The sequence below is a fragment of the Eretmochelys imbricata genome, chromosome 8 (genome assembly GCF_965152235.1).
Source record: "Eretmochelys imbricata isolate rEreImb1 chromosome 8, rEreImb1.hap1, whole genome shotgun sequence".
NCBI lineage: Eukaryota > Metazoa > Chordata > Testudines > Cheloniidae > Eretmochelys > Eretmochelys imbricata.
In genome coordinates this window covers 36,785,721-36,807,422 of record NC_135579.1, presented here as the reverse complement: position 1 = coordinate 36,807,422, position 21,702 = coordinate 36,785,721, and the positions used below count along the sequence as shown (strand labels likewise).

Below are 21,702 nucleotides of genomic sequence, written 5' to 3'. Positions count from 1 at the left end.
TGTACTGTATTTTCTATTAAATGAAAGCACCACGTACTTAAAAAATATCAAATAGTTCAAAACATGCAAATAGGAGGGTGGGACTGATTGATACGTGCTAATCTTGTTAATTCATCCAGTTGCTGTTCCATACTTACCTGTTGAAGACTGGGCATTGACATCGGCACAGTGAACAAGTAGCAGTTTTACAATGTCTACATAGCCTCCACTGGCAGCTGCCATGAGTGGAGTTATGTCTCCTTTATTCCCTCGATCTTCAACATTTGCATGCATCGCTAGTAGTACCTGAACAAACAAACAGAAGTTCACTTAAATGAGTTTTAACAATTATGTTTTGCTTCTTTAATTATGAGGGGAGTCAGGTATGTCTATACTACAAACCTAAGTCAACCAACAGCCGCTGCAGTAATTATTGTGGTAGTACATGTCTACACTACCCTCCTTGGGTTGGTGGTGCACATCCTCAGCAAGAATGCTTTCACTGACCTAAAAGGGGCAGCATGAGAAGCTGAGAGCCTGGTCTGGCAGCTCCCTGCCAGAAGTCTGGCTACCCTGCAGGCTTCTGGGTGTGCAGTGGGCTCTCTCAGCCCCCGCCCCAGAAGGGAGCTGGATACCCTTGTCAATTTCACAGCTCAGGGTGCCCTGAAATACACAAGACTGCCTGGCTCCTGGCAGGTGGCTCTCAGCTGAGATTGGAATCCAAATGCACTCTGGCTTTTCGCCCTAGCTCCCAGCTGGGATCAAAGTCCAGCTACCCAGCCATCCAGGGGAGCAGGGACATACTTGTCAATTTTATGGTTCCCCGCATGAAATTGACAAGAGAGCAGACAGACACTGCATAGCCCTAATTACACTGACATAAGCCTTATGCCTCTTGTGGCATTGGAGTTATTATGTCAGAGTAGCAGGGCACTTACAACGATGGGAGGAAGGATGTAGTGTAGACATTGACATAATTAGGTCAACATAAGCTGCCTTACGTCCACCTAAATGTGTAACAGAGGCCAACCCTGAAAACTATTTTCCTTTCTTCCTCCCTGCTCCTTTTAAAAGCTTCGTATGACAGCAATCCTACTTTCGGTAAAGAACTAGATATGGATCTGTCCAGAGCCAGTCATGACTGCTACTTGCATCTGCCCAAGTAGAGCACTTCGCTGTTTTTCTTCCACATTTTTTGCATGTTACAATACTTGAAACCAAAAATATAAGCAACGACTGCAACATATAATTAACGTTTTCAAATACGTCAGATAAAGTGTAGTTCCACTCAAAGTGAGGTTGTTGCAATTGAGATGTGCTACATTTATGCGTTAATGATTCCAGCACAGATTTGTTCAATTTACTTGCAAAGAGGCTTCTCCCAATAAACTCATATTGGGATCACCGAGTCAAACTAAGTGCTTTCTGGCTTGTGAATCAGCACCAGTAATAGCCATCAATAGAGATGAACAAGTGTAACTGAAGACAGAATTTGAAGGTAATGCAGAAGTGAACTGGAATTAGAATTTAGTCAACAATGCTGATATATTAGCCAGAAAAAAGTCCCAGGTTTAGAAATGACTGAGTCATTATGCATCATAAAATATTAATGTAAGATGAATTTTTTTTTTTTTTTTTTTTTTTTGCGCTTTGCACTCACCTTTAGGGGCAGAATCTTAGAATGACTATTTGGCAGCACAGCTTGATCATGTCTGGAGTGATGTGCCTGAAAGCTACAGGCAGATCATTTGAACACAAACAAGATGTAATTTTCAAACAAGATCATTTATGTTGTAGCATGTCTTATTTGTTACCCCCTCCTCTTTAGACTGAGGGTTTGTAAAAAGCATATTTAGTGGAAGACTGTCTGAAAGGCTGTTGAGCATGCAGTAAAGTGAACTGCACTATATTTTACATCATATTCCTTTTAGAGTACAAAATACATTCTAATCAAAAGGACTAAAATGTTTGGCTTTCAAAGAGTTTCAGGCATATAGCACTCTGTATTTAAAGTCTCAGTCATAAGTGATTGTGTATTTTCTACTTACTTGTGCCAATTCATAATACCCTGCTGAACAGGCCAAGCAAAGGAGACTCTCCCCTTCTTCTGTATGTTCATTTACACTTCTTCCTTCATCCAGCAGCTTCCGGACAGCATTCACATCCCCATCGGAGCATGCTTCTGCCAAACTGCGACTGGAAAATTATTTATCATACAATGAACACACAGGTAGAATTCTACAACAGACAGGTAGCGAGCTTTCTGATAAAGAGTAAAGTCAAGGTATATAGCAAAAGACTTTTGCTTAATTGACATGCTAGTTTGCCTTTCGATATCACTTTCTGGAAGACACTTTCAAAGTGCTAAACAGCAAAGTGCTTTTCAAAACAAACAACACATCAACGCCTCTGTGTAGGAGCTATTATTCCCTTTCACAGATGGTCTAATTGAGAAATAAAGGCTCTGTCTACAACAGGAATTTGCCCCGATTTTGAAATAAGTGGCTAGCCACTGACAGAGGTGCATTGGTGCAAATCCCAGGTCCAAACAAGGAAAGCTATAACATGCATCAATATAGCCCATCCCAGTTTCAAGCAGAGATTCTTTACTAGTGCAAGTTGCAGCTTTCCTGTGTACACTTGGGGCAGTTTTGACAGCAGCTAGCCACTGACTGCAAGAATGGGGCAAATTCCCAGTACAGACAATGCTTAAGAGATCTGTCTAAAGTCACTTTGAATACTGTTGCAGAACTAGGAATAAACCAGATTTCTTAACTGCCAGTCCTTTGCTTTTCTATTCCTACTGTCTGAAATATTTTATTGGAAAGAAAAAAAAACTAAATTAGTAAATATTTTTTAGACAAAACATTCATATGACAAATTATCCTTATTTGATTTTTTTGGACTGCCAAAATTTTAACTATACATTTAAAAAAATACCAAAGAAACTCGAGCCACTGAAGTTTGCAGCCTATCTGGAATAGTAAATTATTAAAATATGCCTATTGGATGGATTCATTATATATTTTTAACATTCCATCATACTGGGATACCTCGACTAACACTGTAAGGAAGGGAGATGGGTGGATATTCTGTAACTCCTTCTCATTCAAACCCCAAATATGACAAAAAGTAGGATGTCTAGAGAAGTCAATGTACCTCTTACAATCTAAAGTGAAAAAGCACCAGTGTAGCAGTATAAAATATATTGGAAACTGACTGATGTGCCAATTCAAGAAGGATTAAAAAAAAAGGGGGGGGGGGGCGCAAAGGTCCTTACGATGTATTACTATTCTTTAACCATCAAGCAGTCAGGACCAATGCCCCCAGCTCTTGTCACCATAAAAGCCCTCAAGGCTCAGGAAATACTTACCCATTACCTTAAACAGCTATAAGAGCCAATGGGAGCTGCAGAGCCAGTGCTCAGCACCCCCCAGGCTGCACCTCTAATAAGGAGACAGGGAGCCTGCCAGCCCTGCCAAATCGCCCCCTGCCCCAGAACACCCACAGTGCCCCCCGGGCCAACCCCAAGCACCCAAAGTATATAGGGTATATAGTATAAGTCATGGAGAGGTCACGGACTGATTTTTTGTTTACTGCCTATGACCTGTCCATGACTTTTACTAAGAATACCTGTGACTAAAACGTAGCCTTAGTCATGATTACCAACACAGATCAACTCCAGCAGAACAATCAGAGTGATGTGTTCCTGCCAGTGCATCTTATTTATAAGACATGGAAATTTGCCTTCAAAGTGAGGACTGGTTGGCACAGAGGCATAAAATTCAAAAGAGAAATTGGGCCCATTTATTTTCTCTGACACGTATACACAAGCTGTCTCCAGAACCTCTCTATCACCCTCAGTGTACAGTCTTGGCTAGAAACAGAAAGTTCACTTGTTAATTCAGGAATATATAAGAATTCCAATTATTAAACTACACTCTGCATCCCTATAAGTAATTCTCACTTGAGATACACGCTTCTCAGACAATGAAAGTGTTAGTAGTTGCCAAATAAGGACCCTTGGAGCCAGGCTGGTAAGGAGGTGGAAGTCATTTGCCAGACTGAGCTTTTTGTGATTCCCTTCAGTGACTACAGCAGACATTTAAATATAGGATTAACAATGTAATGTGACAGCAATTGACATACTGGATCAGACTCTTGGTCCACCTAGTCAGTATCCTCTCTCCAACAAAAACCAGCACCAGATGCTGCAGAAGAAGGTGCAAGAAACCTCACAGGAGGCAGATTTGGCATAATCTACCCATCAGAAAGGTTTTATCCCAATCCTTAATATTTAGAGTGGCGTCAGCCTTAAGCCTGAAATTTTATATCCTTTCCAAAATATTTTTTGCATTAATTCAAACAACTCTGGATGTTCTTGTTATCCAAATAAATATCCAATCCCTCAAAATTTTATGAAGTTCTTGGTCTCTGACTTCCTGTGGCATTGAGTTCCACAATCTAGTTACATGTGTAACACTGTTGCAAAAAAGCAATCATTTTGTGATGTATAAGCAGGAGTGTTGTAAGCAAGACATGAAAAGTAATTCTTCTGCTCTACTCCGTGCTGATTAGGCCTCAACTGGAGTATTGTGTCCAATTCTGGGTGCCACATTTCAGGAAAGATTGGAGAGAGTCCAGCGAAGAGAAACAAAACAAAAATTATTAAAAGTCTAGAAAACATGACCTATGAGGGAAAATTGAAAAAACTGGGTTTGTTTAGTCTGGAAAAAAAGAAGATTGAGAGGGAACATGATAACAGTTTTCAAGTACATAAAAGGTTGTTACAAGGAGGGAGAATTGTTCTTCTTAACCTGAGGACAGAAAAAGAAGCAATGGGTTTAAATTGCAGCAAGGGAGGTTTAGGTTGGACATTAAAAAAACTTCTTAACTGGAATAAATTACCTAGGGAGGTTGTGAAATCTCCATCATCATCTGAGATTTAAGTGCAGGGAACTGGACTAGACCTCTCGAGGTCCCTTCCAGTCCTCTGATTCTATGATGAGTGAAAAAGTATTTCCTTTTCTCAATTTTTAATTTATCACCTACCTTTCGATTTCATTGAATACTCCCCTTGCTCTTGTGTTATGAGAAAAGGAGAGTAGAAGTTCCCCATTTATCTCTTCTAGACCATTCATTAATCTTTTTTTACGCCTTCATCTCTCCCCCGCCCCCACGAAAAACCCCCAAACTCTCTTCCTACAAGAGTTTTTCCATGCCCTTAATCACTCATTATCCTTTTCTGAACCCCCTGGAACTCTGCAATATCATTTTTGAGATAGGGTGACTATTACTTCAGACAGAGGTCATACCGTTTGATTTTTTTTCATTTGGAGAAATACTCTAAAATGCAACTGTGCATAGATCCAATCATATTATCCTAATCAAAGCAAATATTTTATACTAAGAATTGGCTGTATATATTGTATATGGCAATGTATTCAAGCCCACCTATTAAGGAATCAAACTGAAGCTGAATCTCCTCATAGTAACAATGACTGTGAAAAACAGAAGTTACAAAGCAACATGAATGATTATGGACATTGAACTTGCTTCTAGTTGACACAAAGAATACATCTTCTCCAAACTCTTCCTGTTTGCTATCTGCTCAAGTATTGCCCACTCCCTAGGCTATTCTCAAGACTAAATTATTACCAGTATGTATATTATTTTAACGATATAATTGAAAAAAATTCACATCATCAACTCAGTGGTCTAAATGCACAAATTATTCCATGGCTTGCGTTATACAAGGTCAAAATAGTTGATCATAACTAGCCCTTCTGGCCTTAAACATCTACAAAAAAAGAAATATAAACGCTCTTGCAATACACTACCCCATTTCTTCCCCCAGATCCTCATGTTATGGATTTACATGTATGTTACTTGTTTAACAAATAATAAAATCTGAGGGGAAGGGGCCTTGGCCAATGTTTGAAAAGAGCCAGGCACATCTATGATGCTATAACTGAAGACTAAAGATGCTATAATTAAAATCATACTTTGTGATTTAATTAATTTTTATGTCCATTTCTAAATTCCTTGAAGAACTGTTCTCCAGGAACAGTACCTCAAATCTTACACACTTTTAGTTCTGCAGTATGTACAACACAATATTTCAACAATTATTCAGGTTTCCTCCAGGCCCACATACAGTATCACCTTAATGTCAAATATCTGAGGGGAAGCGGAGACATCTTGCCCCTTAACTTTCAAAAGCTGAAAGCAGAAGATACTGAGGCTTCAGCAGCTTAAAGTGACACTTCTCTTTCCCACCGAAGGAGTGATGTGAAAGCATGCTTCCTTGGGACTTAAAACAACCACTTGATTCTGGAACATTGGGGCAGCCATGCTCTCCTGGTTAATCAAGTTGACAGATTAATCAGATTGTTTCATGGATAAGTATTAGGAAATTTAATTTTTCCCTCCAAAACCTGAGAGCAACAGCCTCTGGCAGATGCCTATCCTATCAGGACTACCCCAGACAATGAGCTATCTATCCTTTAGTTTCATAAAAAGACAACCCTTGAAGCTCCTGTGGCAGTAGTTCTGGCAAAAAAAACTAGCATCTCTGGATACATCTGTACTGCAGTTAGAAACCAGTGGGAGGCCCATGCCCACTGCTAGAGCTCGGGCCAACGGGCTGTTTAATTATGATGTAGATATTTGAGGTCAGGCTGGAGCCAGGTTTAGGAACCTGTAAGGTGGGAGGATCCCAGAGCTTGGGCTGCAACCCTTTAGCCCAGGCCCTGCCAGCCCAAGTCAGCTGGCAGAGGCCAGCTGCAGGTGTCTAACTGCAGTGTAGACATACCCTCTGTGGGAATGGTGAGGCTGGCTTTCCATTATAAGCAAGCTTTTGTTTAAGAAGCTTTTTGTACAGGAGAAACTGACATCACACCCCAAATGGGAAGAAGGGAAACTTTCTCAAAATGTTAAGAGAAGGAAGGATGCACAGTTACACTGTCCTTGCTACAGTCCCTAGCTAACAGACTGAGTGAGGTAAGGTGTGCAATGCCCTGAGATTTGAGAACATGGCTGCTGCTGCTACTACTAACAAGGGATTCATGTGACCGAGAGGAGGGAACTGCAAAAGTAATTAAACCCAAAAGGCAAAAAATTCATTTTCATATCTACAATTTAGATACCATAATTTAAATTATATGAAAGTATAAGCCATTATTACATACTTGTCCACTTGTCCTGCATTGTGATTGTTCTCTGCTCTCATCCGTGTCAATGCAGCAGCAGCTTCATCCAACGCACAGCTGACAGACGAAGTCAGTCTTCGGAGCACCTCAGGATCTGCGAAGGCTTTACCATCGGCAGTGGACAATTTACCAATTCCTTCAGTGTTTGTTCGTTCATCAATCAGGTTAGTATGAAAGTCACACAAAAAAAATGCAAAGACACTATTTTAAAATTTCAGTCACATGCACTATTAGTAAAAAAAGTCATCTGCCAACATGCTGGAAAATCAAATATAATTAAAATAACTTAGCATTTTTTTATAATCTGAAATTTTAATTATAGCACATCAGCAGCAAAGCTATGTTTATTTGCATTTGCAGTTCTATTATATGCCCCAATTTCAAGCTTATACCTTTTGAAAAAACTCGTGGGGTGGAGAACAAGCATGGGAAACAAGTCTAAAAGTGAATGTCTAAGAAGCTTTGATGTAATGCCATTTGGCTTCTTTAAGATTATCTGAATTTGAAGAACATTTTTCCATTCCAATTTTTCAGATGCCTCCCATCCCCAAGTTCCACACAGTAAAAAATGTAAAAACTTCCTGAGGATCTAGTTATCAACAAGGATAAGTGCTTAACAAGCTTGAAAAAAGTTTAACTTAAACAATTTGTTTGATCTTCAAGTAGCTTAACATACTGAAGTGCAGAGAACCAGCTAAAACCAAAAGTAAGTATCTTACTCCAACAATGTAGTAAAAAGGTGATTTTTTGAAGGACCGTGTATAGTAATTTTTAACCCCCAGTAAATTTTTGGATCAGTTTCTTTAAAAAAAATGAAGTTTAGTACCAGTTGCGTAGTTGACGTTTATGACACAAACTGATGCACTTCTGAACCTACACACTAGCATACAATAGCACCAAAAGAAAAGGAAACTTACCTCATTAATCTCAGTGCCACTCAAATGCCAGCAATGACAACTTTTTCACTGGTGATACCACTGTGTGGTACAACTATAAGCGCTTACCCTGCATAGCTGGCTGTACCCAAGGACATAGACTGAGCTCAGGCCCTGTAAACATTCTGGCACAGCTGTATGTGCAGCATAGACTTAAATCTTCAAGTACAAACATGCAACTAGTCAAATGTCTGGTAACATACGGAATTACAGTACAATAGTTCACAGCAGTGGTTCCCTAACTGTCAATCATAACCCCCAGGATAGCCCCGAAAGAGTACCAGGAAGGTCATAAGACAGGAAAAAAAGATGCAAGAAAGCTTCTAAACAAACAGCCACCAGGGCAGTGCCATCTACTATGTCTACACAGCATTTTGGACTGAACCTCCCAGCCTAGACCCAGAGACTCAGCCTAATGGAGCTCATGCTAGTGCTCCCTTCTTATATAGCTCTATAGACAGCAGTTTGAAGTTGTGATTCTGGCCGGGGTTCAGGCACTGATCCTATGAAAGAGGGTGGGCTTCAGAGCCTGAATCTGCTGACCCCAGCTAGGAAGCTTGCTCCAAAATGCTGCATAGACCATACCCATAAAGCGCTTTCACACCCACAGCTGCAGCCAGCCAGGAAAGCTAGGAAGTGCCATCCACTGCCAGAACAATACAATACACTCACAGCAGCAGCAGCATGCCTTCCTATGGCTAGCAGCAGGTCACAAGCTCCATGTGGAGGATGCAAAAGAAATGCAGGAAGAATGGGAAAGGAAGGGAGACTGATGGAATCCCTTTCTTCCAGCACATGGGGCAGCAGGCCAACTGAAAGGATCTAGTGGGCTGGATGTGGCCCTCAGTTGCCCAACCCTTTTTTTGGTTTGGTGTTCGAGGGCTCCCAGGAGACAAAGGCCCTGCGTGAGTGCACATTGGTTAATTCAGGCCTGGCTACCCACACAAAATTTTCAAAGTAAACTGTAAAGATGGAGGGTTCTTTTATGCAAAACCAACCTGACTATTAAGGTATCAAGATGGTTATGTGAACAGAGGTGAGTTTAAAGGGGGTCAACAGCATGAGCAATTTGGGAACCACTGGTTTACGCATTGCTGAAAACTAACATACCCTGATTCAACGGTAGCAAATGTAGGTCATCTTTAATAAGCTAAGCAACAGACTGGCTCAAGTAGCTATTTAATCACAGATGTAACCAGGGCCACACCAGAAAGATAAAACCCCTGTGAAAATGATTCTGGACAACACATTTCAGAAATCTTAATATCTGTCACATGTACGCTTTTTGATTCTTTTGAAATTCAACTACGTTTTCTATTTTTCCCAGCTCGTAACCCTGAGTCTAGCATTAGTAACCACGCTTTAAAAGTAGTTTCAAGTATCATTCAAAGAATCACAAATTAGAGACATAAGAAACCTATCACAGCATTCAATTCACCTCCTCACCAGTACAGGGATCCATGGTTATAAACCTCAGAGCCTTACCAAATTTCTCCAAACTGGAAAAAATTTAGGATGGCTTATGCTAGACCAAGGGTCAAATATATAACCTGATCACATTGAACTGACTTGAACAGCTCTATACTTTCTGCAATCTGGTCCTATGCTGCTACTGCGACTTTGAATACTTAAGGCTGTATAGATTCAAGTCCATTCTCTTATTATGAAGCTCCAGAATCCGTGTTAGATTTGAACATTGCCATTGTGGATACAGGTAGGGGTGTGTAAAGCAACAAGTCTATCCAGTCCAGACACAGGAGCGATCAACTAGACCCACGTTCATAAACAGACAAGCCTAGACTTTGAGGGAAAGAAAGAGCTTCCTAATCAGCTATCACAAGTCCTTTATCCAACCTGGGAAACTTCAATGCCTGGAGAATATAGGGACACACTCTCTCACCTCTTCCAGATATTAAAATCCATCCCTTTACTAACAGCTTTGCTTCTTTGAGGAGCAGCTCTGGGTTACCCAGAAAATAAGCTTGCCCTCTGTTTGGTTGGGGGTCACTCCCTACCATGAGTCACTAGATAATCAGAACATGGGCTTTCTCAAAACATTCTCTATGAGGACACCCATTTGGACCATCCAAGTACCTCATCTCCTTATTAGAGTTTATTATGGCAGAGCTGTTGCAATTTCCTAGTTAAAGCTGGGTTCGGATATAAATTCAAAATAAGAGTTCAACCTCGATATTTTGTATAAAAATAGTGTATCACGTTTCATCATAATTTCAGAGTCATGCTTGAATTTTCAAGGAAATCTGTTAATTAATCTGAATTTATGAGTTTAATAGTTAACAATTGGCCTTAAAGTTCACGTTCCGAGTTTCATAGTGCTTCAGGCTCCTCCATCTTAAAAATCTAATAGAAAGTCTAATTTGTACATAGTAAGAGTTTAGGGGTCCATCTGGGGTTGTCATTAGAGTGTTTCGGAGTCCCATTAATAGAAGCCCTTAGGCCAAGCACTGTACAAACAGAACAAAAAGACAGTCCCTGCCCCAAGAGCTTACAATCTACACAGAACACAAAAGGCAACAGATGGATACAGCCCGACCAATAGATCAGCAAGAAAACAATGAACATATTGGACAGCATGATTGGCAGTGGTTTCAGCCCACCAACAGTTTTACAGTTATGTTTTTTGTAGGCATCATAGCATAAGAGTTTTAAGAAAGGATCTGAATAAGAACAATGCAGCCGTGCAGACTATTTCCTAAGCACGAGAGGGTAGCATAGAAAAAAAGTACAAAGCTGCTTCTCTGAAAATTTAACAAGTGGATAATAGAGGATGGCATCGTGGGCCAAATCAGAGGCAGGAATCCATCTTTCAGTGCTGAATAAGAGATAGGTAAGGTGGACCATGAAGGTCCCTGAAAGTGAAGGCAAATAGCTTATGTTTGATATAAGGAGGGAGACAGTGGAGTGATGGAAAGAGGGGTAACATGGTCAAGGTGACAGATTAGGAAAATGATTTTTGCAGCAGCATCTGAATGATATATATTCATTGTTTATTAACAAAATTAAAAATTATATTAGCCTTACTTCTCAGAACTGAACCCTATGTTCCACTGTTAGTAGACAAAACATATGCATTACTTCTATTCTCCATGCAGTATGCAGAAAGCTTTTTTTTTTTAAATATAAAAAGATTCAGATTACAATACTGCATTTTCTTATATGCCCACCGTAATGTCCCTACTTCCAAAACTGGCAGCTAATATGGTGCATGGGAAACAAATTTTGCTACTCCAGAGGCATTTGTGTTGGATCAAAGGCCAGGTCTACACTGTAAACTTAGGTCAACATAAGCCGCGTTAAGTTGATCTAATAATGTATGTCTACATTATCGAGTCGCTTCCACTGACTTAAGTGGCCTGTAAAGTCGACTTCTGTTCTCCATCTATAGGAAAGGCATAGCACTTGATTCGACACCCATGTCAACCCATGAATATAGTGTCGACACTGCACTGTCTAACTCGAACGAATTGGCCTCCAAACAGGTGTCCCATAGTGCTCTGCTGTGACTGCTCAGGAGAACACTTTCAACTCCACTGCACATCAGCCAGGTACACAGGAAACAGCCACTCCCCTGTTAAAGCCCGGGGAACTTTCGAATTTTTGTTTCCTGTTTGATCAGCATGGAGAGCTCGCCAGCTCAAGGCCACAAACATGCTCCAGCATGGAGTACACAGGAGGTGATGGATCTTAATGCTGTGTTGGGAGAAGAGTTTGTGCAGGCAGAGCTCTGATCCAGCAGAAGAAATGCTGACATCTATGCCAAGATCATGCAGGGTATGGGGGGATGGGGGGGGGTAAGAAGGCTACAGAGGGACATGCAGCAGTGCCGCACGAAAATAAAAAGGTGCTTCAGCAAGCATACCAGAAGACAAGGGAGGTGAACAGTCATTCTGGTTCTGCCCCACAAACATGCTGCTTTTATGAGGAGCTGTGTGTGATTCTCAGCGGTGATCCCACCACTGCCCCAAAACGCTCCATGGATACCCCCGCAGGGCCTCAGGTAACCTTAAGCAACAACGAGGAGGACATTGTTGATGATGAGGAGGAGGTGGTGGTGGTGGTGAGACAGGTAAGCAGAGGATCTATTCTCCCTGACAGCCAAGAACTGTTTTTAAACTGGGAGCCCACCCTTTCACCAGATCAGGTGGTGGTGCATGACGCTGGGGAAGGCACCTCTGGTAAGTATACATTTCCAATTGAATTGTAGGGGTTATATGCTATTATTTTTTATATTTAATCTGAACAAAAAAAGTAGGCGTAATGGGTATCTGCGGCCACTCCAGCTATGCAGAGGGTGCTCTCTGAAAAAGAACGTTTATGTGCACGGAGATGGCCCGTGAATCCTCCATGGAGATCTCTAGGAAGCTTTCATGGAGGTACTCTGCAATCCTTTGCAGAAGGTTTATTGGAAGGGCTGCCTTATTTCATCCACCACGATAGGACACTTTCCTGCACCACTCCAGTATTAACTGCTTGCAACATTGCAGCACACAGCATTGCAGCATAAGGACCAGGTCAGAACCCAAATGCTTGCAGCATCTGCTCCCTTGCCACCTCTGTTACCCTCAGGAGAGTGATATTGCATAGGGTCACCTAGTGGAAATGGGGAAAATTTTCAATGCTAGCCCTTAAACCTCAAACAATTTAAAAAACAATACACCCCGTTTGGTGAAATCTGGGTCACACAACCATGCTTTACCAAATGTGCTGTGGTTGTGATTGGAAGGGATCACCATGTATTGCAAGCAGCATTAAAAAAAGAGATACTGATACCAGTCAGCTCTGTGTTCCTGGGGAATCAAGGCGCAGTATCTACCCTGTCTGACTCATGAAAGACACACCACCAGTCTCTGCTTGAAACAAAACCGATCAGAGAAAAGACCTGCAGAGAGCAGTGAAGGGCGTTGGGAGACACCTAGATTCCTCCTGACAAGGGTGACAAGATTAAGACTTCTCCATTAGCATACAAAATGGAGAACAGAGAACTGCACTGAACTCTGGGACCAGAAAAGCAGGGAAGCACTGCATCATGGGAGTCTCTGCTCCAGATATTAATGAACCTATGCCTGCACACACCCAGCTCAGCAGTTATCAGACCACTTCTAGTAATAAATCCTTGATTGATATCCAAAATACTGAAGCAGCCTAGTTGCATTGTGAGCTCCCTGGAAGAAACCACCACCCATAACCAAGAGTGATCAACTCCTATTATCTAGCCTAAAGAAAACCCTTATGTCATCAGTTTACATATAAACAAATCTAGTGTTCCCCCATGAACTGTTGTATTTTCTCTACAAAAATCCCTACTCACCCTCCAGTCAGTGTTCTGATACATGGATCCAAACCCTGCATCAGTTTCACTGGGATGCCATCTCCTGACTGACCATGCTGGGGGGTCTGCCCGTCTCCAGAACTCAGGACCCTGAGCTACCACCATCACCTGGGAACCCCGACCAGTTCAAGCTTCATGCAAGTGGTGAGATCCCCCTCTTTCACTCTCTCTCTGTTTTCTTTTCTACCTCAGGTATTAACCTTTAATAATGTAACTTATGTTGGTTTAGGCTCTCCTTGTGTAGTTATCACTATTATTCAATAACTAACTTTTATGGTTAAGGTGGTTGCTTCTCTCTGAACTTTACTCTTGTGTGTTTAGCTTCCCCCATTTACTCTGCAGCAACACTTCTTTTACCTAAGCTAAAGATCCCTGTAGCGCCCAAAAATATTGTGGTGTTTGCTCATCAAGTGGGTTACTACCAGTACAATTGTGACGTGAAAGAGCGATAGGGACGTGCTGAACCTGTGGCATATAAGGGTGGCAGCTTGAAAGTGCTGCTTCGCCCAGCCTATAGAGCCCAGGGGCATATAAGGGTGACAGCTTAAAAGTGCTGCTTGACCCAACCCACTGAGTCCAGGGACTTATAAGGGTGATAGCTTGAAAGTGCTAATTGACCCGGTCCGCTCAGACTTGCTCTATTAATGTGTGTGTGCATGCACGCGCACATCTGTGTTTTCATCTGGTTCTGGAGGAACCCAGCCCTGGGGAACCTAGGTCCTGCAGGATAGCTCCATTGGGAGGGGACTTGCAGAAGTGAGGAATAGAGCTCCATATGAAAACACAAGTGACATAAGCAATACATTAATAGAACTACAGAAATATCCGCCCCTCCCCCCACCAGAAGAGTAACCCTAATGAATGAGCTTACCCCAAAGTAACAGGCAAACCTGGTAACATTGCTTCCTGTTGGTCTCCCTTCCCCCCAACCCGCACGCTTTTGTAAAAAAAAAAAAAAAAAAAAAAAAACACACACACCCCACAACACACTTAACTATTTGGGGGGCTTTACACTGGTGCCTGTCCTCAAGCACCATCCAGGTTGCTAGGGGAAAAGGGACTTTTCTCAAGTTCCAACCTATGATTCCAAGGATGTCTTCACAAAAGCAGCAGCACAAGACCTCTCGCCCATGCCTCATGGCCTTACTCACCATGGCTGGAGCAGCAAACTGACTCTTACAATAGCCAGTGATTGAGATTACTTTGTGTCTTGCAGTGAAGTGTATTGAGGGGTGTATTTTTAAATAAAAAAAGTTAACCTTGGACCAGAAATAATGTATGCACTGTCAATGCTACCCTTGTGCTTTACATTCATAGAATCATAGAATATCAGGGTTGGAAGGGACCTCAGGAGATCATCTAGTCCAACCCCCTGCTCAAAGCAGGACCAATCCCCAATTTTTGCCCCAGATCCCTAAATGCCCCCCTCAAGGATTGAACTCACAACCCTGGGTTTAGCAGGCCAATGCTCAAACCACTGAGCTATCCCTCATTCCTTTCAGTTGATACCTTGTCTGTCTGTTCATCCTCCACACCAGGACAAGACTTTCCCAGATTAGAAGATGGAAAAAGACAACTCGGGAGGACATGTTCAATGAGTTAATGTGCACCTCTGAGGGTAACAAGACGCAGCTAAGAGCATGGAAGATTACGTTGTCCAAGAACCTGGACATGTTCAGGGAAGACAGGAGAGCATGCAGGGAACAAGAGCGTGCCGCGCAGGAAGAGATGCTGCGGATTATGAAGGAGACAGACATGTTGAGTTGTCAGGCTGAGATTCAAGAAAGGCAGCTGGATGCTAGAGTCCCTCTGCAGCCTGCGCTGATCCTACTGCCACCACCCAGTTCTATATCCTCCTCCAACAAACGTCATATGAGGCGTGGGAGGGATCAACATCCCTTGCACTCAACACCGGGGAGGGCAAAAGGACCAGAAGGTACACATTCCCACACCTTTGATTGTTATTGCAGTGCATCTTTAGGAAAACTTTCTGTGTTTCTCCCCCCACCCACCAGTGTTATCAGCCCTTTTGCTTCAGGTTATTTTACTTTTCTTTGCTATCTGTGTATTTGTGTACATAATAAAACTTAATGGATTTAGGAGAAAAAGCTCTTTTTTCATTCAACACATGGTGGTTGGTGAGGGTTGAGTTTACAGGGGAGAAAATGCAATGGAGGGGACAGTTTGGTAAGGAACAACAGGTAAGTGTCACTTTACTCTGGCTCATTGCTGAAACTGGTTTTCAAAGCCTCACAAAGACGCACAGCCCCTCAATGTGGTCTTCTAATTGCCCTGATATCTGGCTGCTCAAAATGGCTGCCAGGCAATCTGCCTCAACCCCCTATCCTACCGGAAACTTTTCTCCCTTTGTTTCACAGATATTACAACAACAATGGGGATACTGCTTTCACTGAGGTCTAACCTAGTAAGCAAACACCACCATAGACTTTTTAAATGACCAAAGGCATATTCCACCACCAGTCTGCACTTGCTCAGACTATGGTTGAACCAGTCCTTACTGCTGTTCAGGCCACTAGTAGACTGCCTCATGAGCCATGGGAGCAAGGGATAGGTTGGATCTCCCAGGATCACGATTAGCATTTCAACATCACCAATGCTTATTTTGCAGTCTGGAAAGAAAAAACTCTTGCTTGCAGTTTTCTGAACAGATGTGCTCCTAAAGATGCACGTGTCATGCACCTTTCCCAGCCATCCTACATTGATGTTGGTGAAATGGCCCCTGCACTTGCAACACCATTGAGAAGTACCCCTTTCAGTTTATGTACTCTTTGGTAAGGTGGCCTGGTGCCAGATAGGGATATGCGTTCCATCTATCACTCCACTGCAGTAAGAGAACCCCGTCACGGCAAAACCATCCACTATATCCTGCACTTTGCCCAGAGTCACTACCCTTCTTGGCAGAAGTCTGTTAATGGCCCTGCAAACCTGGATCACAACAGATCCCACAGGTAGATTTACCCACTCTAAAATTGATGGCCCACTGACCGGTAGTAGTCTGACATTGCAAGCTTCCACAGAGCTATCGCCACTCATTTCTCCACTGTCAGAGCAGCTCTCATTTTAGTATTGCTGAGCTTCAGGGGTAGGGAAAGCTTTTCACAGAGTTCTGGGAAAGTGGCCTTATGCATTCAAAAGTTCTGCAGCCACTGTTCATCATCCCATAGCTGCATAACAATGCAGTCCCACCAGTCAGTGCTTGCTTCCCAGGCCCAAAAATGGCACTCAACCATGTCAAGGTGATGCGTGACCGTTACCAGCAACTGCAATTTGCTCCGCTCTGTCTTCCAGCAGGGCTGCTTGCATGACATCACATTGCTCTGCACAGCAGCTCCTGTGTTAGTTGTGTAAATTCTGCAGGATAAGGCACGAGGTGTTTGTAATACTCATAATGACAGTTTACATGCTGAGCGGGGTCTGCACGGGTAACCCAGGCTTATGAAAAACGGCACAAAAAAGGCTTGGTTTGTTTGCCATTGATTTGAGGGAGAGAGGGAGGGAGGTAAGTGCATCATGCAAGGCTAACACCATGTTCCCATAACCACCCACACCAATGTTTTGGTCCCACAAGGCATTGCAAGCCCAACCCAAAATTCCACTCAGTTACAGGCACTATGGGATAGCTACTCACAGTGCAGTGCTTCGTGCACTGATGCAATCCCTGCTAGTGAGGATGCACTCTGCAGACACAAAGAGCTTAGCATGGACACGCAAGACTGACTTGCTTAAATCGGCGGCCCAGTGTCAACTTACATAAAGTTGACTTAACTTTGTACCGTAGACATGGTCAAAGAAAGTTCATGAAGATTTTTCAGCTGATTCGAAGTTTGAAGCTTCCTGCACTTGCTTCCTAAAGTATTTCATTATCTAGAACTGTGCAGCAAAGGGAAGGGTATGAAAGGAGAAGAGCAATCTCATCCATTTGTGATGGGATGGGAAATTTGCAGAAGTGGTGCAAGGAGACTAGCATCACTAATGGGGCAGAGTTAATTGTGGTGTAGTCTCTGGTGTGGTGTTTGTCTGGGTGGAGGAAAAGAAAGACTCCTTAAATTTTCATTTTCTTGACACACCATACTATGTGTGTGTATGGATATTTATTCAGAACAATGCATTTTAAAACAGTGGGCCAAATTCAGCAAACCTGGCTCAGCTAGTCAAAATGATTACAGTAGGCTAAAGGCACACTACATTCTGACAGCTTTTTTCTTCTGTGACTAATTGTCTTGCATGCTTCATAAGACATGACTGATACATGTAAATTTTTAAAAACAAAAATCAAGTATAAAAATTAAGATTTAAAATAATGGAAGACTAAGATGGATGGGCAGATGGTATGATTACAATAATTTTCTCATTTTAGTGGTAAAACCACTGCATTCAAGCTCTGTAGGAGCCCTTGTGATGTTTACATTGACATGTTACCTATTTTGCATGACTAAGCTCACCAAGCAGTGTTCCCCAACCCCCACAGTATATTAGCTGTAGCACAACCATTAATAAGTCATGTTTACCCACTGTCACCACACAGCCATTCCTCAAAAAGCACACTGAGGAAACAGCTGATAAATATGACTTTTTAAATGGCAACTCCTTTCTGTCTGTACACAATTAGATCCTCACCCCCACCCCAATTCCCTATTACTTTAGGAAGCTTGTGCTACAGAAACTGTCCTAATCTATAGTGACAGGTGCTCTCCCACTTCGTTTGTATACTTGAGGGTATTACCTTCCAACTTACAACATAAGCTTCCCAACACTAAATATATTTAGGTTTTTCTCAAGCTTCTTGTCTAGTTTCTGCTTCCACTAATCTCTAACACCTTGTGGACTATCTTTGATACCCATTTCTATAGTTTCTTCAGAATTCTTTGATATCCTTCCTGTAACATATACACCTCTACCCCGATAGAACGTGAATTCAGATATAATGCAGTAAAGCATTTCCCCTGGGAGAGATGGGGGGAGAAGCGGAGCAGTGGTGAGCTCAGGGAAGGAGGTGGAGCAGAGGTGAGCTGGAGCAAGGGGGGGCACGGGGAGACACGCAGGGAGGGCCGCAGCAAGTAGCCGTGGGGGGGGGGGGGAGGGATGACATGCAGAGGAACCACTCCTCACCCAGCTCATCTTCGCCTCCGCCAAGCGTGAGGGGAGATGCTTGTGGGTGCTCTGCACCCACCAATTTTTCTCCGTGGGTGCTCCATCCCCAGAGCACCCATGGAGTCCGTGCCTATGGCAGCAGCATGTCTGGCTCCGACAAGCCGCTCTAAGTGGCATGTTAAGGGGGCCGGGCTGGGAGATTGGATAAGGGGCAGAGGGTCTTGGGAGGTGGTCAGGAAACGGAGGGGTTGGATAGGCCGTGGGCAGGAAATAGGTGGGGGTCGGACATGGGGCTGGGCCACGCTGTTTTGGGAGGCACAGCCTTCCCTACCCGACCCTCCATAGCAAGTTCGATATAAAGTGGTTTCACATATAACGCAGCAAGATTTTTTGGCTCCTGAGGACCATGTTATATCGGGGTAGAGGTGTACTGAGTTTTGCTCAATATACTAGATGTGGTCTTATTCTCTATGAACATGACTATGATCTCCTGACATGCTTTATACCTGTATACACTCCAGGATTCAGTTTACTTTCTCAACTGTTAAAAATCTGTCAGTCCAAAATTTGGAACCCCCCTTCAGGTAGTCGAAGGCTGCAATCAAATCCCCCCTCATTCTTCCCTTCTGCAGACTAAATAACCCCAGTTCCTTCAGCCACTCCTCATAAGTCACGTGCCCCAGCCCCCTAATCATTTTCATTGCCCTCCACTGGACTCTCCAATTTTTCCACATCCCTTCTGTAGTGGAGGGACCAAAGCTGGATGCAATACTCCAGATGTGGCCTCACCAGTGCCGAACAGAGGGGAATAATCACTTCCCTCGATCTGCTGGCAATGCTCCTACTAATACAGCCCAATATGCCGTTGGCCTTCTCGGCAACAAGGACATACTGTGGACTCATCTCCAGTTTCTCATCCACTGTTATCCCCAGGTCCTTTTCTGCAGAACTGTTGCTTACCCAGTCAGTCCCCAGCCTGTAGCAGTGCATGGGATTCTTCCTTTTTAAGTGCAGGACTCTGCACTTGTCCTTGTTGAACCTCAGATTTCTTTTGGCCAAATCCTCCAATTTGTGTAGGTCACTCTGAACCCTATCCCTACCCTCCAGCGTATCTACTTCTTCCCACAGCTTAGTGTCATCTGCGAACTTGCTGAGGATGCAATTAATCCTATCATTCACATCACTGATAAATATGTTGAACAAAACTGGCCCCAGGACTGACCCCTGGGGCACTCCACTTGATACTGGCTGCCAACTAGACATCAAGCCATTGATCACTACCTGTTGAGCCCGACAATCTAGCCAGCTTTCTATCCACCTTATAGTCCATTCATCCAAACCATACTTTAACTTGCTGGCAAAAATACTGTGGGAGACCGTATCAAAAGCTTTGCTGAAGTCAAGATATATCACATCTATCGCTTTCCCCATATCCAGAGAGCCGGTTATCTAATCATAGAAGGCAATCAGGTTGGTCTGGCATGACTTGCCCTTGGTGAATCCATGTTGACTGTTCCTGATCATCTTCCTCTCCTCCAAGTGCTTCAAAATGGGATTCCTTGAAGACCGGCTCCATGATTTTGCCGGGAACTGAAGTGAGGCTGACTGATCTGTAGTTCCCCGGGTTCTCTTTCTTCCCTTTTTAAAATATGGGCACTATATTTGCCTTTTTCCAGTTGTCCGGGATCTCCCCAAATCACCACAAATTTTCCAAAGATAATGGCCAATGGCTCTGTAATCACATCAGCCAACTCCCTCAGTACTCTTGGATGCATTAGATCTGGACCCATGGACTTGTGCATGTCCAGCTTTTCTAAATAGTCCTTAACCTGTTCTTTCACCACTGAGGGCTGCTCACCTCCTCCCCAGTGCAGCAGTCTGGGAGCTAACCTTGTCTGTGAAGACAGAGGCTAAAAAAGCATTGAGTACTTCAGCTTTTTTCACATCTGTCACTAGGCTGCCTCCCCCATTCAGTAAGGGTCCCACGCTTTCCCTGACCACCTTCTTGTTACTAACATACCTGTAGAAACCCTTCTTGTTACCCTTCACATCCCTTGCTAGCTGCAACACCAATTGTGCCTTGGCCTTCCTGATTACACCCCGCATGCTCTAGCAATATTTTTATAACTCCTCCCTAGTCATCTGTCCAAATTTCCATTTCTTGTAAGCTTCCTTTTTGAGTTTAAGCTCACTGAAGATTTCACTCTTAAGACAAGCTGGTCACCTGCCTTATTTGCTATTCTTTCTGCACTTCGGGATGGTTTGTTCTTGAGCCCTCAATAAGGCTTCTTTAAAATACAGCCAGCTTTCCTGGACTCCTTGCCCCCTCATATTAGCTTCTCAAGGGATCCTGCCTATCAGTTCCCTAAGTGAGTCTAAGTCTACTTTTCTGAAGTCCAGGGTCCATATTTTACTACTCTCCTTTCTTCCTTTTGCGAGGATCCTGAACTCAACATCTCATGGTTACTCCTGCCTAGGCTGCCACCCACTTCTACTTCCTCTACCAATTCTTCCCTGTTTGTAAGCAGCAGGTAAAGAGGAGCGCGGCCCCTAGTTGGTTGCTCCAGCACTTGTACCAGGAAGTTGTCCCCAACACTCTCCAAAAACTTCCTAGATTGTCTGTAATGGATCAAGCTGTATTACAGTTGCTAACTTTACATTGGTATATCAAAAGTTTTCTTGAAGATCCAGTAAATTATTTCTACTGCTTTCACAACTCTATCATCACTTCTTCAAAGAAACTGGGTTTTAGTATAAACTAACCAAAACTGTATTCTGCTAGTAAACTGCTGATCCCTGTTGAGTAATTCCTAGACCTTGCCCCATATGATGATCAGATTTTCATGTATCTTATTCCCCTGGTCCAACCTAACATCAAGTTTTAAAGTGTCATGTTAGCATCTTTCGTTGCCAAATAGTTAGATTTCCAGAGAATTATCAAAACTGGAAAGCAAACTCCCAATAGCAGTGGTTTATACTCTAATAATGCTTGCTGCTTAATCGTGAAACCTGGTATGTTTAAAGTTGAATTGGTTTATTCTTTTTACCTGTTCTGGTGTTACTCTTTGTTACATTAATCTTTCATCTTCTGCCCACAGGCAACTCCTCTGTTTCT

General features: G+C 42.9%; 1 protein-coding gene across 9 annotated transcripts in view; it reads right to left on the bottom strand.

Moving 5' to 3' along the window:
• Positions 1-21,702, bottom strand: part of ANKHD1 (ankyrin repeat and KH domain containing 1) — a 207,981-nt gene that overhangs the window by 115,278 nt on the left and 71,001 nt on the right. For all 9 annotated transcript variants that reach the window (XM_077824324.1, XM_077824328.1, XM_077824321.1 and 6 more), the window contains exons 3-5: positions 7,170-7,326; positions 2,028-2,175; positions 138-285 (exon numbers count right to left, since the gene is read on the bottom strand). In XM_077824324.1, the coding sequence (XP_077680450.1) occupies positions 138-285; positions 2,028-2,175; positions 7,170-7,326 (453 nt within the window). The remainder of the gene's footprint in view (positions 1-137; positions 286-2,027; positions 2,176-7,169; positions 7,327-21,702) is intronic.